Source organism: Lepisosteus platostomus, chromosome 5 (genome assembly GCF_059453375.1).
Source record: "Lepisosteus platostomus isolate fLepPlt1 chromosome 5, fLepPlt1.hap1, whole genome shotgun sequence".
In the NCBI taxonomy this organism is placed as follows: Eukaryota; Metazoa; Chordata; class Actinopteri; order Semionotiformes; family Lepisosteidae; genus Lepisosteus; species Lepisosteus platostomus.
In genome coordinates this window covers 64,323,782-64,340,827 of record NC_142615.1, presented here as the reverse complement: position 1 = coordinate 64,340,827, position 17,046 = coordinate 64,323,782, and the positions used below count along the sequence as shown (strand labels likewise).

At 42.5% G+C, this 17,046-nt stretch overlaps 1 protein-coding gene across 1 annotated transcript; it reads right to left on the bottom strand.

The window, feature by feature from the left end:
* Positions 1 to 1,786: 1,786 nt before the first annotated feature.
* On the bottom strand, positions 1,787 to 16,924 carry LOC148671234 (CD5 antigen-like). Its single transcript, XM_088632976.1, has 12 exons — positions 16,653 to 16,924; positions 14,499 to 14,807; positions 13,012 to 13,329; positions 12,474 to 12,506; positions 12,306 to 12,344; positions 11,472 to 11,786; positions 8,835 to 8,978; positions 7,202 to 7,300; positions 6,736 to 6,807; positions 4,835 to 4,921; positions 3,872 to 3,958; positions 1,787 to 1,902 (listed from the first exon to the last, which is right to left on the bottom strand). The coding sequence occupies exons 1-12, from the start codon at positions 16,726 to 16,728 to the stop codon at positions 1,787 to 1,789; spliced, it is 1,695 nt and encodes a 564-aa protein (XP_088489102.1). The 5' UTR covers positions 16,729 to 16,924.
* Between the last annotated feature and the right edge of the window lie 122 nt (positions 16,925 to 17,046).

Genomic DNA, 17,046 nt, shown 5'->3' with positions numbered 1-17,046 from the left:
GCAGCCTTCTGGGTGGAAAACAAAAAGTATTTCTTGGTATGAATCCTAGCTCATTTATAGGCGGCTTCTAGGACTTCTCGCTTCAGAAATCCTGTCAACGCATCGTACGTTTCTACTCCACTCGTACGTTTCTACTCCATCAATATCAGCAGTGTTATCACTACCAAACGCTAAGAATAGATCCTGGCAATCCTTCGTGAGATCTTCGTTGGAAAATTGTTTATTTTATTTAAAACAAATATGTTCAATACCATCCAAAAAGTCAAAAGTTTCAATTGCATGCAACTGATGAGATCTCTCTTCGATGGAAGTTATAAGTACATCCAAAACACGTTTCTTGTGGATCCAGAAGAGGATCATTATGAGGCTCAAAACATGCCTCTCTTCATTTTTTGAGGACGAATTGATTATTGAGGTGTAATCATTGGTTCAAAACCCAAATCATCTGGTATCGCTGTTGTTTCTTTGATAGTTTCTTCAAATCCTTCAATTGATCTTCCATATCGAGGGATAATATCATACAAGTTGTGGTTTTCTTTTAATCACCAATTTTATTAAAATGTCACCTTCTTTTACAGATGTCTTGCATGTATCACAAGATATAACAGTCCTTGCATCTTCAGGTAAAATGTTTTAAAAAGTACAACAAAAGTACAATATACTGAACAGCATTTATGCTTACATGTATATTAAAATGAAGGTACATATACCAAGATATTAAAATACAATTGTACAGATTTGTGAAGTTTTCCACCAAATCTGCACTGTAATTTTGAAGTATTATAGCTGAGAATGCAAGGTGAGTATGAAGATCAAATTCAATGAGTGAAAATGATTTTCTTGGAAGTTGCCGATGTTGGTCATTATTGATCATTCCAGGTATATTGACTTAGGTACTCAAATGTTTATTGTTGTAGCTTGAAATGTGCAAAACACTCACATTTCTTTCAAATATGAAGATGTTTTACTGTATCTAGTGCTCTGTACTGGTCAATCTGGGTGCTATAAAATACCTATGGTTTGAGGTGCAGTATAAAGTGAATATTGGGGTGTCTCTAGTGCTGTGGGATGCTGCGTTTTAAATTGAGCAGCTCCTGAAGGCAGGACAAGGAGTCTTAGATAGATAGATGCAATTTCTTCTCATGGGATCAATAAAGTATCTATCTATCTTAACCTTTTGATTTGAAGGGAATGTAAATAACAGCCAGGTTGTCTCTTTGGTTGTGTTGTATCTGGTTCTGTCGACAGTGCCTTTTGTTCCTTGTGTGGATTAAATCATACTTATGAATTGATCACAAACATTTAGGCATTCTCTCCTTCTGGGGTTGATTTTATCATTGTGAGTGGCCAAAGGTTCCTTATATATTTAATTAAAAGTCTTTAATTGTACAAAATTAAGAAATTACAAATGAATGACAAAATGGTTTTAAAAAGTTTATTTTTAAAAAGGAAACGTTAAGAAAATGTCTATACATTTCTGCACATCAGAAATCTTACATTCAGAATTCTATATCAATTAATAGTTTTATTTCAGAAACATATCATATTGTACAAGAAAAAAAGACTGAATGGAATAGGGAACTTTAAGGTCTCCCTGTTTTAAAACACAAACTGCAGGTCCTGTAGACAAAGTCAATGAGGACAGTGACTCACTAGTCAGAGCTCTCAGGTGACAGACAGTGTCAGTGTGGAAGCAGTGGAGTGAAGTGGACTCAGATCACAGACAGTCTCAGTGCTCAGAACTGTTGTAAGACTGTGTGACTCTGTTGGTGAAGCTCTTCTGTGTCTAGACCTGCTGGAGGAGGTTCTCCCAGACAGCTCTGTCAGTCTCACAGCGCCCATCCTCTCCCTGAGAGTCATCCCCAACATCATCGTAGTCAGTCCTGTCAGGGGCAGGGGGTCCTTCTTCAGAGGGCAGTGTGGGCAGGACCCTGTCCACTCCAGGGCCAGGCTGGAGGACACCTGACAGAGAGACAGACTCATGATTTGTTAAATGAGCCAGTTATTGAAATAATATTGTTACATATTAGGATTATGAAAATTGTGAATATCAAAAATGACTGAGTAGATAAATTAAAAAATAAATTAATCATAACCCCCTACTTTTAAAGATTTTGCCAAGAATATACCCAAGCATTTGGTATAGTTAAAGGCACATAAGAGATTTGTTCTTTTGTTCTTTATTGAAAAAAGTAATAGTTCAGACAATTAGTTAAATATTTGTTAACAACACTACACACAACATAAACATACAACACGCAATTACAAATTTGCTAACAAGGTGTTTTAGACACCTACATCCTAAACACCCAGAAAATCCTCAAACTGCTACCAAGTATTCAGCTTTTACAGAACACCTACATAAAAGAAAGAGATAAACCAAACCTTCTAAACCGAAGACATTACAACCTACAGTTAAATTTCTTTCTTTGTGAACCCAATTGCTACAAAATGAATGGGAACCTATCTCCCTGTTCTAAAGATGCTCACACTAGCCAGGAGAGGCACTTTTTAACTAAGGGATTATATAAAAAAGAAATAAAAGTTTCTAAAAACAACAGAAAGGCAAGCTCTCTTTATGAGGTTCAAAGACTAAACTCCAGTCCGGTCTTTCCAGTTGATCTGGACAAGTAGTAGAAGCAAGAAGTAGCTCTCGCCTTCTATCATTGACAGTTGATTGACAATCATTTAACCAGAACTTTATGGTTGCTTTGATCTCTGAATCTCACACCTCAGCATCTCAGCAAACATCTCCTTGCTTTGCAGCCCCTAGCCATGTACTGTAATTGGAATTGGAATTGATGACAATACCCAGGTGTACCTAGATTTTTTAAAACACTTACATAGTCACAATAGTGTAGTGAATGGGGATTTTAATTTTCTGTAACAATAAGAAATTATAGCAGTATATTTTGAGAGTTATTGTAGACTTTTAGGAACTAATCAAACATAATAATCTATAGTCTCACACATGTATTCTAACCAGACAATATACAATTTATTGATATAATCATAATTTGCATAACAAACAATAAGCATAATAGAACATACTGTATCTGAGAAGTTCTCTGCTTTGATATCAATGGTTATTAGTGGGCTAACAGTTATAGTATACAGAATAGATGTTACAATATTGTACTCAAAAGCGTTTAATAGGTTTTTTTAATTAAATTGTATCTTTTTGGAAGAATTGATGATTCAGTGTAGAATTAACTTATACTTATGAAGTATCAATGATCTAAAACCACAGTGAGGAAGACCTAATAATTTCTGAGCCTAGTAATTCTCTCTGCAGTCAGAGAACAGAATTCCTGGTCTTGGGGAATCTAAAGCTGCTGATCAATTTAAATTAATTTAAATCTGATTGGCTAGGTGTGTCAGTAGGTGGGTTTCAGTGACACTGTGATCTTTGTGATCTAACTTTGTACAATTCAGGTCACTCAGTCTTTATTGGCTGTTATTGATCCTTGTAGGACATGACAGAGTGAAGCTACTGCTACTGCAAAATGCCTGATTCCCCCCTGTCTTGGATGACAGTGCAACAGAGATGGATTATCTTTCCCATCCCTGAAATACCTAACCCACACTGAGCCCCCTGGCTGTACTTTTACCTGAAGTGGGGTCTTCCTCACTGCTGAACACATCACTGTACCCAGAGGGTGTCTCATCAGAGAGGAGTCTCCCTGTGAACAGAAGAGCAGGTCAGTAATGGCTCTGTCATTCTGACACAGACTGGCCTGTCAGAGACCTCTTCTCTTCTAGGTAGTGTTTATTTGAAGATATGAAATTAGGTTGAGACTAATTTCTAATGACAAAGGCTACTGTGGGCTGGTACAGGGGGTACTCCTTAGTCTTATTTATAATAACTCACCTGACACAGTGTCTGGACTCTGGGGCACAGTGATGGCATCATCATAGTACTCAGGGGCCTCTTCTTTCACAGAGGACATCAGCTTTCCTAAAGCACACAGAGCACAGCTTCACTGTCACATATCAGCATACTGAGTTATCTAGAGCACGGGACTGCTGGAGCTCATCAGAACACACTGATTAACTGAACATCACACAGGATCTAAAACTCCAGGCTCAAAGTACAGGAGATCAGGGGGAACCTGATTTCCAGTCCTATTCACAACTGTAATAAATGTAAAACAATTCCTAGATTTTTAAATAAGATGTTGAAGGAAAACAGGGCAGAGAAAGTTTGGCTGTATTTGGACAGAGAGGGTGGTGATGTGAACCCTATGAGATACTGAAGAGGAGCCGGACACTGTCAGCAGTGACCCAGATTGAGTGTGCAGGGCTGAGATCACAGAGAGAGAGTCAGATTCATGTAACTGGTACAGAATAGTACAGACTCCATATTCAGAGGCTGAGATCCAAGAAAGAGTAGAGAGATTCAGACTCTGTGGGAGTCCAGACTGGAGTTTAGTCTTTGAACCTCATAAAGAGAGCTTGCCTTTCTGTTGTTTTTAGAAACTTTTATTTCTTTTTTATATAATCCCTTAGTTAAAAAGTGCCTCTCCTGGCTAGTGGGAGCATCTTTAGAACAGGGAGATAGGTTCCCATTTATTTTGTAGCAATTGGGTTCACAAAGAGAGAGATTTAACTGTAGGTTGTAATGTCTTTGGTTTAGAAGGTTTGGTTTATCTCTTTCTTTTATGAAGGTGTTCTGTAAAAGCTGAATACTTGGTAGCAGTTTGAGGATTTTCTGGGTGTTTAGGATGTAGGTGTCTAAAACACCTTGTTAGCAAATTTGTAATTGGGTGCTGTATGTTTATGTTGTGTGTATTGGTGCAGAGTTTCCCCATGTGATTGGACTGAAATAACCCACCTGACAAGGCATCTGGACTCTGAGGTACAGTTACAGCATCATCATAGTACTCTGGGATCTCTTCTTTCAGAGAGGTAATCGAGTCTCCTGAACCACACAGAGAGACAGAGAATTTACACTTCAGGACTCAGACTTACTTTGACCATAGAGCTGCAAAGTAATTGGAAAGTGTGATTTTAAATGTTTTGTGGTGTATAGTTAAGCCAAAACTCTAGGGTCGCTGATTAATCTGATCTGAAAGGCCATTTTTACAGCATGCTGTTCCGCAGTCTCCTTTTCTATCAAAACCAATGAGAGCACCCCAGTATTGACCAGGTCTAGTTTTGCTCGGCATCTATGATTTGCTGATGTAGCGGCAATGCTAGTTAATAAGACAGAATTAAGCGTTGGTATGCTCCTAAAGTAGGCCCCATCTCACCCTCCATCTCTGTGGTGCAGCCACAGAGAAATAATTCATGCAGGCTGATTTAAGATGTTTTCTTTTGATAAGAAACAAGCTCCCAGACGGGGATGCAATTAGCTAAGCCTGGCTATCATGATCAATGGTCAACCATTGGCGCCTATCAGTCTAGGGAGTGCCGAATGGACATCTGGACTGCATTCCTAAGTGTCAAGAGTAAGTGACTTATATCTCACCTTGACCAACCAATCAGGGACTGGCAGGGCGTGGTAATACCACGTGGGTCTCCAATGCCCGCCAAACTCTCAACCAATCAGCACACATCTGGGTCTTGATCAAAAAGGGAGCGCAAGCTCAGATCGGAGCTCTCCTTGGCCATTTTCGCGCATCCTCAGAGACAATCACGTGACAACTGCTGTTGTCTGCAAAAGGACTTGGACTTTGTTCTAAGCGCGAGGCCGAGGATCCCGTACGTACTCAGAATTCTACCAATGTGAATGCTGCGCTTGATCAACGGCAGCCTACAGTTGGACCCTCGTCGACAACCTGAATAGCTTATTCAGAAGCAGCGCTGGACCGGGAACGAACCAGCTTCTTCCCAGGCAAAAGAGTGACTTGTGAGGACTCGTAGTCACACTCTGTGCATAGAGACTTTCTACTAGCCAGCTGGACTGCTGGTAGATCCCCTCGGAGCAACGACTGCCCTGCGCGCCGCAGTCAGATTCCTCCGCCCGTCCTACTCCGAGCTGCACCTTGAGTGGTTGGCCGGTAGCCAGAGGACGCCGACACAACGCCCATTGGACAACCGCTGGAACAGAGGCTGCAACAGAGCCTGTCAGCTGGTTTGGTGTTCGTGCCGGGAATTCCAAATCCATACACAGTGGATAAGTAAACCCCATGTTCTACATTGCATCTCGAGAATTCAATTGTACCTCAACACAAGTTGTTATCAATTTAATTCATGAGTAATGTATTTACTTCCGAGTTTAGAGTAACAGTGGGTAATAACACTGATTAGCGATTTGGTAACCGAACGATATATATTGACATATATTCTCTGTTGCGTATCTCTTTGTGTTTGCATCTCTTCGAGATTATATACCTTGTATATTGATAACCCTCACAGTAAGGTCTGCCGCTCGTATCCAGGCAGACTAGTATATGTTTGGTGCACAGTTTATATTAAGAAATGTATCCCGTGTATTGAACCCGTGTATGTGCGTTGTTAGTTGTTCTGACGATTGATTTTCTAAAAGCCCCAACGAACAACCTCGTGATTACTGCTACAATTAATATTTGTCTCAGTAAACCCATCAAACCACTACACTGAGATAAGGCTAGTGTGAGGCAACACTGAAGAAACACGTGTGGTTATATTTATATAATTCAGGATTTTCTACATAAGTTCTCTAAACGTCAGCCTGGTTTGAGGTGAGAGTGAGTACTGGACTGAAGACCTCCTCACTCCCACACTGAGCCCCTTGACTCCATCTCCCCTCACCTGGTACTGGGTCTCCCTCACTGTCCTCCACATCATCGTATCCAGAGGGCAGCTCGTCAGAGAGGAATCTCCCTGTGAACAGGAGAACAGATCAATATTACCTGCAGTCAGAGAGCAGACTCATTGTCTTCCACTGGCTGTGGAAGAAGGCAGGGTGTGAACAGTATCTCAGAGTTTGTGTGTATAAGGCAGATCAGGAACTGTGAACTGTGGTGTCAGTTACTTTGACACCAGTTGAGAAAAAACAATCCTACAGTCAGTCAGCACTGTCTCTTACTGGGAGAGAAGCCAGGTTGTCAACAGAAACACAGTTTATGATGCTTTTCTTCACTTACTTTGACAGCAGTTGAGAAAGAAAACTCTACAGATTTAAAACCAGTATGGTGAGATTTTCTACAAGTGTTAAGTCCTCAGATCTTCCTCAGAAGATGGAGACTAATCACTCCTGAAGACTCTCTCCACTCACCTCTCCTGGGGGCGCTGTAGGTTCCCTCTCTGGCCAGTTTGTGCTCTATTTCCTCGTAAACGGCATCATGATAGGGTGCGAGTGCTCCCTTAGATAGGGCTGTGTGAGAAAATAGACACTCAGGGTTAACATGCAGGGAGAGGAGTACAAGATCAAACATTGACTACTAAACCTTCTTTGGACATTACAGCACATAAATGTTATGCTTCTGGATTTGCAAATTTCCTGATATCTCCATCTGTAATTGTTGATAATCTTTTTTAAACTTTAAATGTTTTTCTCTACCAGGTCTCTACCAGGGCACAGCCGGTGCCCCTCAAGGCTGTGTGCTCAGCCCACTGCTTTACTCCCTGTTCACCCACGACTGTACTGCTAAGTTCAGCACAAACACCATCACCAAGTATGCTGACAATACCACAGTCGTGGGCCTGATCACTGACAACGATGAGGCTGCCTACAGAGAGGAGATAAAACAACTCGCAGACTGGTGCCGAACCAACAACCTATGTCTCAACATCAGCAAAACCAAAGAACTGATTGTTGACTTCAGAAGACAAGGAAAAGTTCACTCCCCCATCTACATAGAAGGGTCTGCGGTGGAGATGGTGAATAACTTCAAATTCCTAGGCGTTCACATCTCCTTACATGGACACTGAACACCTCCAGTCTCATCAAGAAGGCACAACAGCGGCTGTACTTCCTGAGAAGGCTGAAGAAAATACACCTACATCCACAGATCCTCACCAACTTCTACAGATGTACGGTGGAGAGCATACTGACCAGCTGCATCACAGTCTGGTACGGCAACTGCACCGCATCCGACCGTAAGGCACTACAGCGGGTGGTCAAAACTGCCCAACACATCGTTGGCAGTGCCTTACCATCCATCCAGGAAATATACAACACCAGGAGTCTGAAAAAAGCCACCAAAATTATGTCTGACCCCACTCACCCCGGTCATAACTTGTTTGTTCCCCTACCATCTGGCAGAAGGGTTCCGGTCACTCCAGTCGCACACAACTAGACTCCAAAATAGCTTCTTCCCCAGAGCTGTCAAGTTGGTGACGCCCCCACTCCCTTCCACCTTATTATGATCTCTCCTAACATCCTCTTGTACCCACAACCACTGTACTCCTACACCACCACACACACGTAAGCCAAAATTGTACTGTCCCCTCGATAGCCTGGTAAAATTGTAACAGGCATAATAATATTCAATATTAATTAACCACACTACTTTTACCCACACTGTTTTTTTGCACTGTTCCAAGAATTACCTTGCACTGTTTTTGTCCTGTTACATTTTCTCTGCGGAATTTTGCACAGTTTTCGATTACTTGATTACATGTTATTTATGTTATGTTATTACATGTTACTATTATTGCTATTGTGTAACTGTCTTATTGTGTAACTGTCTATTGTCTCATCTTCTGTCCTATTTATATACTGCACCTGAGTGACTAATGAGAAACACTTTTCATTATACTATGCACCTGTGTAAGTTTAATGACAATAAAGTTGAATTGAATTGAATTGAATTATTCCTCAAGGTAATTATATAAATATCAGTTCCATGTGAGTGACAGAACTGACCACTAGAGGTCACTATGTGGATGGAGAGTTCCCTCCCTACCTTTCCTCAGATTCCTGTTCTGGATCAGCTGCCCCACTAACAGGGCCAGCACCACGAAGAGCAGAGCCCCCAGCAGCAGGAGGACCAGGGGCGAGGCAGACAGGCCTCCCAGTGGCTGTGTCTGGGGTGTTGTCCTGGTTCTGCCTGAGAGAGGGGGAGACAATGGATGAACAGGGATCAGGAGAGGTGCTCTTGGGCTCATATACACTTCGACACATGTCCTGTTCTCCTCCTGTTCCGATATGTGGCTCTCATGGCTTCAGGGTGAACCCAAGATCAATGAAGAACAGTTAAGGATTCCCAATCTAACCCATCAGGACTGTCACTAAATCAGTGTGGAAAGAGAGGACACTAGCACAAGATCTACACTGGAAATCTGAAAACACTGATCTTATCTCTGAGAGAGGAGAGGAGACACTACAACAACACTGGGAATCTGAAGAGACACTGATCTTCAGACTCAAGGAGGAGAGGAGACACTACAGCTACACTGGGAATCTGAAGAGACACTGATCTTCACTCTGAGAGAGGAGAGGAGACACTACAACAACACTGGGAATCTGAAGAGACACTGATCTTCACACTCAAGGAGGAGAGGAGACACTACAACAACACTGGGAATCTGAAGAGACACTGATCTTCACCATGAGGGGGGAGAGGAGACACTACAGCTACACTGGGAATCTGAAGAGACAGAAAGACAGGAGTTATCAATGACAAGGAAGATTTCTGTTCACCTTTAGCTGTTGCTGGACTGGCTGTTGTCTCTGACAAACCTGTAAAAGAGATAGGAGAACTGTCATTATTTTGTCTTTGGTTTTAAAGCAAGTTGAATCCAGAGTGGTCTTAATAAAAAAAAATCTTTACATTTGTTCCTTGAGGTCAAATCTAGGATTGCTGGATGAATGGTGTCTTGTTCAGAGTTAAAGCCTAGTGCTGTTCACACACACATGATTACAAAACATCCAAATCTTGTGACTGATGATCTTAGTTGGTTCAGTTAGATATTAAGCAGTGATAGAGTATGGGTGACATCAGTCTAACTTCTCCATTGATCTGCTACCTTGTTTATCTACAGTTCTAAGACTATCCTCACCTGTACAGGTAACCCCTGCATCCTCCTTGTGTCGACAGTCACCCTGATTCAGTCCAGAGTGACAGCAGTCCCACAGGTGAAGCTCACTGCCTGTGCAGTTCACCTCGTCCAGCCAGATGGCACCACTCCCTGGTCCGAATGAGGCCTCTATTGCTGCACTTACTGCGTCCCCACAGCCCAGCTGTCTGCAGACCACCTGGGCATCCTGCAGGTCCCAGGAGTCGTCACAGACTGTCCCCCAGGAGCCCTCGTACCGCAGCTCCACCCGGCCAGAGCAGTTAGTGCCTCCAGCAAGGCGCAGAGCCAGTGCGACTGAAAGTCAACAGAAAGGTTATCAAGTGTCATTAGATCTGTGACTGTAGACGAGAGCAGAGAGCTTACTGAGTGTCTTCAGCTCAGTGACTGTAGTAGAGGTCAGTGAGGTATTGAGTGGCTCTAGAAGAGAGCTGTATGGTTACTGTTCCTCAGCTCAGGGCTGCAGTGTCTCTGACTGTTTTACACACTGAACTCACCTGGGCAGTACTGCTGTGGCTGCTCTTCCTGAGGGGCTGGAGTGCTTCTGTCAGCTTCTTTTCTAGGACCTTCAAAGATTAATAATAATTATTTCATTTTATACATGTTTGGAGATAAATTAATAAGAATTCAGTTTAAAGCTTTTGTCTGTTCTAAAAATGGCAAAACACTAATTCACAGAGCATTACTCTTCCCTCTGTACCTGAGCAGGTAACTGACTCACGTAATGAAACAAGGACAGCTGTACAATAACATAGTTGACATGAAGGTGACAGGACTGTGTGGTTCTGTTCATTCAGAACCTGGACAGTGCATCACACAGAGCTTTAAAATCCCATTACATGATCAGGTTCTGACCCAAAATGTAATTCTGATCAGCTTGGCTTTTCAGCAGCAGCACAACTAAGAGACTGAGGCATGAAAGTAGAATGCGTGGCTCAGGGTGAGCAGTGCAGCGCTGTGAGTGGAGAAAACGAGGCTCAGGGTGACATTTAACACCAAGTGGTTCATCAGGATCTGACCAGAAGCCATTCTTGGAACAAATCAAAATGAAACATTTGAAGCAGAAAATCATGAAAGATCATGGCCAAGACAAATACACCCAAACAGACAACAGGTCTTATTGATGTGAGAAGTTTAAAGTTTGGACCCTAGATTTTACTGGAGGACTGAGATTAATATATCCCCATTAAAGTGGAGGGGAATTTATCTTGAGTTTCTTTCTCTCTTTATTTATTTTTGCTGGGATGTGCATTCACAACTGTATCATAAATATAAATATTTATTTTAAAATTAATTCTGCATACAGCTCAGTCTTTTCCTCAACAAGATATATTTAAGCACTCCAGATGCAAACCATATCCACAATGTGGAATTTAAGACTGGATTATTTTACTTAACTAACTTACTGAACACAAGATTCTCACATCCTCACAAGTCAAACATATCTAGGCACTCTAGATGTAAGCCATATCCACAATGTGGGATTAAATTATCTGAATCATTGTAATTTTAATTATCTCCCCTACCTGAACACAGGATTCTCACATCCTCCTTGTGTCCACAGTCGTGCTGTCCCCACCATGCTGAGGGACACTCCCCCAGGGACGACTCATTCCCCAGACAGCCCACCTCGTCCAGCCAGATGGGACCAGTTCCCTGGCTAAAGGAGGCCGGCACTGGGGCACTGAGGGCCGTCCCACACTGGAGCTGCCTGCACACCACCTCAGAGTCTGCCAGGTCCCAGGAGTCATCACACACTGTCCCCCAGGAGCCATTGTGATAAACCTCCAGCCTCCCAGCACAATCATCTCCTCTCCCAACCAGCCTAAGGGATAGCTGATCTAGGACCAGAAAATTAGAGGTCAGGGGTCAGAGATCAGGAGTTCTAAGAGATCACCATGACCTCCTGTTACAAGTTGAAGATTATCTCGGCCCACTAGGCACAGCAGATACAGTTCAAGTACAGTGTTTCTTGACTTTTGATTAATTTAATATATACACTTATTGTAACAGATTGTTCATAAGCAGTATATATGTATATATATTATTCTATTATATATATATTTAATATATACAGTAAGTTTAACATATTACACATTGTTCATAAACAGTATACCAGATAAGTTATTTTTTCTGACCCACTGTTGGGCATAGAGACAATAGCTCCACCAGTGTCAAATTGCAGTATTCAGATAGATGTGTTTGCTGTAGATCCCAAAGACCCGAGTGTGTTTGTGACACAGAAAAAACTGCACACACACAGCTGTTGCCTCACTGACTTATCTGGGATTCCACTGAGCAACAGAGACATCAGCACACACTGAGAGTCCTGGAGATACAGAACAGGGGCTAATTCATACCTGGTGTTTTGGAAGAGGGAAGAGCTGAAGAAGGGACGTCTGTGAAACAAACAGAGAGAGAGAAATCAGACTGTTAACCTTGTGTGAGAGGAGCAATTTAACACCAGAAATGAAACTACAAATAAAACAGCACTGATGTGATTAAGACAGTCCTCATTCTCTCTTTACCTGCTCCAGGTGAATCTCTGGTCATATTTGAGTCTGTAAAAGAGAAGAAAGGAGCTCATTTCTGTCCACAGGAGTGATGTTTCACCAGTGGAATGTCAGCTGTGTGTGGGGCTCAACTGCACATAACATCTGTAAACCTTGACTTTCTGAGACTCACTTTCTTTTCAGGCTCCTGTTTTATTGGGCTCTATTAATTAAACCAATTAAGCAGGTCAGATGTTAATTACGGGATACTGAGGTACAGAACTTTCTTTAATCTTTTAGAGCATTGATATCAACATAAATATACAACTGAGCTTTAGTCCTCAGTGTATTTGTGCATCTATCCATCAGAAAGAAAATAACACCTTGAGGGAATATTTGAGATAGATATGACATGTTAAAAACACACTCACGTTTTAAGGAATATGTGTTTTCATTTTTGCATCTCTTACATAACTGGGAGTGTGTAACAGAGCAGATATTCAATCATGAAAACAGTGTGCTTCTGTGTGTAAGCAGAGGGAGTGTCACTGTGTTTTAAATACACGATTCTCACCAGAGCAGATGACTCCTGCGTCCTGTCCATGAGAGCACCCTGCTCTCCCCCATGAAGAGACAGCACAGTGTGAGAGACGGCTCTCATTGCCCTGGCACTCAAACACATCAGCCCATACTGGTCCACTGCCCTGTCCAAACCAGGCCTGTCCTGGCGCTGCTACAGCCTCCCCACAGCCCAGCTGCTGGCAGAGAACACTGGCATCTCTCAGGTCCCAGTACTGGTCACACACTGTCCCCCAGTCCCTGAAGAGCCACTGCAACTCCACTCGGCCAGAGCAGGAGTCAGAGCCATTCACCAGCCTGAACCCTGTGTATCCTGCAGATAGGAGAGAACTTCACCAGCATGACACCACAGCAGGCTACAAGAAATACAACAAATTAAAGTACCAATACAGTGAAAAAAACTATAAGATTCAGCACATAGTGATTGAAAAACCAATAGCAGGCATAGAATAAGAACAGATATTGTGATGCCATAAGTGATTGTTTCCTCAAAGGGTGCTACTTTCCCTGGGGACTCAATTTTCCAAGTTTTCCCCATACGTAAGATAACGATGTGCAGCTCATAGGAGACAATTAGCACCCTGCTCTAGGCCACATAAAACCAGGAAGGACTTGGAGGAGACAGAAAAATTCCCCAATAATTGCCTAAGCCTGGCACATATTGAAATAAAGTATTAATAAACCGTCCCCAAGATGAAGGTTTTCACTTATATTTTTATCTCTACAATTCCAGTCTTAGGCCTGAAGAATAGCGTTGATATTTCTGTAACAGTCCTTGCCATCACACTGGGTGTTTACCTTACTTTTCCTAGCTTCATTGGTGAGGAGCTTTGTTACAATTGAAAAATCTACCTACTACCTGCTAACTGTACTTTTTTTCCCACACAGTCTGAGGGCTGAAGGGTATGCTGCTGCTATTAAAACAGGCTTTGGCACAGCCTAGGCTGATTCGTTTTCCCAGCCTCAAGGCTGAAGGGCAGTTTTCGCCATTGCACAGGCTGTAGATACACGTTTCACAAAACAGCCCAGGCAGAAAGCACCATCCCCTCAGTTGTTACACTAAACCACCTGTGTTATTTTCTTCCCCTAGCAGTTTCCACACCGGGCGCTGATGGGAACACCGACACAGCCACAGGGACTGTCCTACGGTCACTCACACTCCCCTCTGCTACACCCTGGTTATCCGCAAAAATGACAACATCCTCAAAAACAACAAGCTCCTATGTCTAGTGTGCCCGGTCCAGGTCATATACTGTAAATTCCAGCTAACAAATCATGTTTTAAATTAAGTCTGGTGTGTGGGGTGTGTGCTTGGGACCCTGCCTAGAACCTGCCGATTGCATGCTGCCCCACTCGGCACTCCTCACCCACTCTCCCCTGAAGATCACTCAGTCTACATCAGAGATCACCCAATCAAAATATGAATCATTTATGACTCTATAACGATTGTTTCCATGAAGGACAATGATGTGACTCTCTTACCTGTACAAGTCAGACTCACAGCTCTACTCTGGGAGCAGCTCTGCTCTTGCCTGGCTGCAGTGGGGCAGTGCTGTAGTTTGGACTCTTGTCCTCTACACTGGAACTGCTTTGACCTGACTGCACCCTGGCCCTGTCCGTAATGAGCGCCTCTGTGTATCACTGCAGGAGCCCCACATTCCAGGTCACGACAGACAACCTCTGCATCCTGCCAGTCAAAGTCAGAGTCGCACACTGAGGTCCAGGTGTTCTTGATATTCACCTCCACTCTCCCAGAGCAGAGACTGTGTCCGTTCACCAGCCTCAGGAAACCTGCAATAGAGAACTACAGGCTGTCAGTCTGAGCAGGTAATCTCTCATAGTGCAGCTCATTGCTCACTGTCACTGAACCTGGTGCCTGTGAGAATTAAACTTACTACCCTATGAAAATAAACCAACTTCATGTGAAAAAATAAATATAATAGATTCTCAATTTAAATCTTGACTTCTTATTGTTCCATTCATAAACAGATTTACACCTACAATTTGGCGTAGAAAATTACATTTTATAAATGCATATACTATTACAATCAATTGTACAATAATGCAAAGTGCTTTCAATAAGAATATAGATAATAGGATATAAAAATTAAATGAAAGAGAGGAGTGTTGGAAGAAAATCTGAAAGGTCAACGTCAAATAGTTAAACCAAAAAATATTTTGTGGCTGAATGTTTTAACTGAATGTAAAATTGATTAATTTCTTCCAGAAATAATGTAGATATATGTTAATCAAATAATTTTAGATGTATATTAAGATCTCTAAAATGTGTCTCTGAAGAAACTCAGTGCATTATTAGCTGTACACTGGGGCAAATAAAACTCACAGACACCAAATTGATCAGTCTGTGGAACATTACAAAGTACCCAAATTATCACTATCATTCCAGCTGCTCAACATGCCCATAACTATTACTACAGCGCTGACAGTAGTGCTACATGTTGCACACAGACTGCTGTGAAATCAATCAAAACAGAAACTGATAACAAATCCATCCATGAATTCTGCTTCTTCCAATTCAGTGGAGCCAGAGGTATGAAATTAATAACTACAGAAGAAATGGATGATCATTATCATCTAATTCACAAAAGAAGAGCAGCGTTACTCCAGACGTTATAAACCCAAGGAACAGAGATCTCACATCCTGGCACTGCTGGAGCAGGACAGTCTGACCTGGGCACTGACAGATACTCTGGAGATGACCAGGACTGTCACAGCCTGGCACTGCTGGAGCAGGACTGTCTGACCTGGGCACTGACACACACTCTGGACAAGACCAGGACTGTCACAGCCTGGCATTGGTGGAGCAGGACTGTCTGACCTGGGCACTGACAGATACTCTGGACAAGACCAGGACTGTCATAGCCTGGCACTGCTGGAGCAGGACTGTCTGACCTGGGCACTGACACACACTCTGGACAAGACCAGGACTGTCACAGCCTGGCACTGCTGGAGCAGGACTGTCTGACCTGGGCACTGACACACACACTGGGCAAGACCAGGACTGTCACAGCCTGGCATTACTAGAGCAGGACTGTCTGACCTGGGCACTGACAGACACTTAGGACAAGACCAGGACTGTCACAGCCTGGCACTGCTGGAGCAGGACTGTCTGACCTGGGCACTGACAGACACTCTGGACAAGACCAGGACTGTCACAGCCAGGCACTGCTGGAGCAGGACTGTCTGACCTGGGCACTGACATTTTTTATTATTCTAGTTAAATTATTCTGTATAAAAGATATTCAGCAACCAAACCGTTGAGAGTTATATATCACATTCTTCCTCTTTTTAGTGTACTGAACACAATCTATCAGTAAAAATGACATTAAAAGTTTAAGAACCCAGCAAATGTAAAGTCTCAGTTATATTGCATGTAAACACAATTGTGATCTATTGATAATTATGATACTAATTAAAGGAAATTGTAAAATTCTTAATCATATCTGTTATCATATTTATTTACGCATTTTGGGTAAACATGAAATGGCTCATCCTACCTGAGCAAATACCCACTGAATCTTCAGAATGATAGCACCCTCTATTTACTGATCTTATTATATTTGAGAAAATACATATTTTAAACAGTTTAAGTCAAGTTAAATTAGCTTGCCATACCTGAACAAATGATGCCCGAATCTTCATTATGACCACAGGCTGAATTTGCTGATGTTGGAGAGCCACAGAACTTCATTGCAGCCTCTGAGCCTCTACAGCTCAAATGCCAGATGTTTCCAGACCCTGCTCCAAAGTGAGCTTTTCCTGGTGCTGAAACAGCTGATCCACAGCCCAGCTGTCTGCACACCACTGCAGCATCATCAAGATCCCATTCATCATCACACACTGTCCCCCACTGTCCCTCGTGATACACCTCCACTCTCCCCTCACAGGCACTGGCATCATTCACCAGCCTCACATCAGCACTGCCTGCAGAGAGAGGGGAGGGGTTTAACTCTAGTCTCCATGTTTGTTTAACAATTCACAATAATACATTCAGTAAAACATTAGTTCC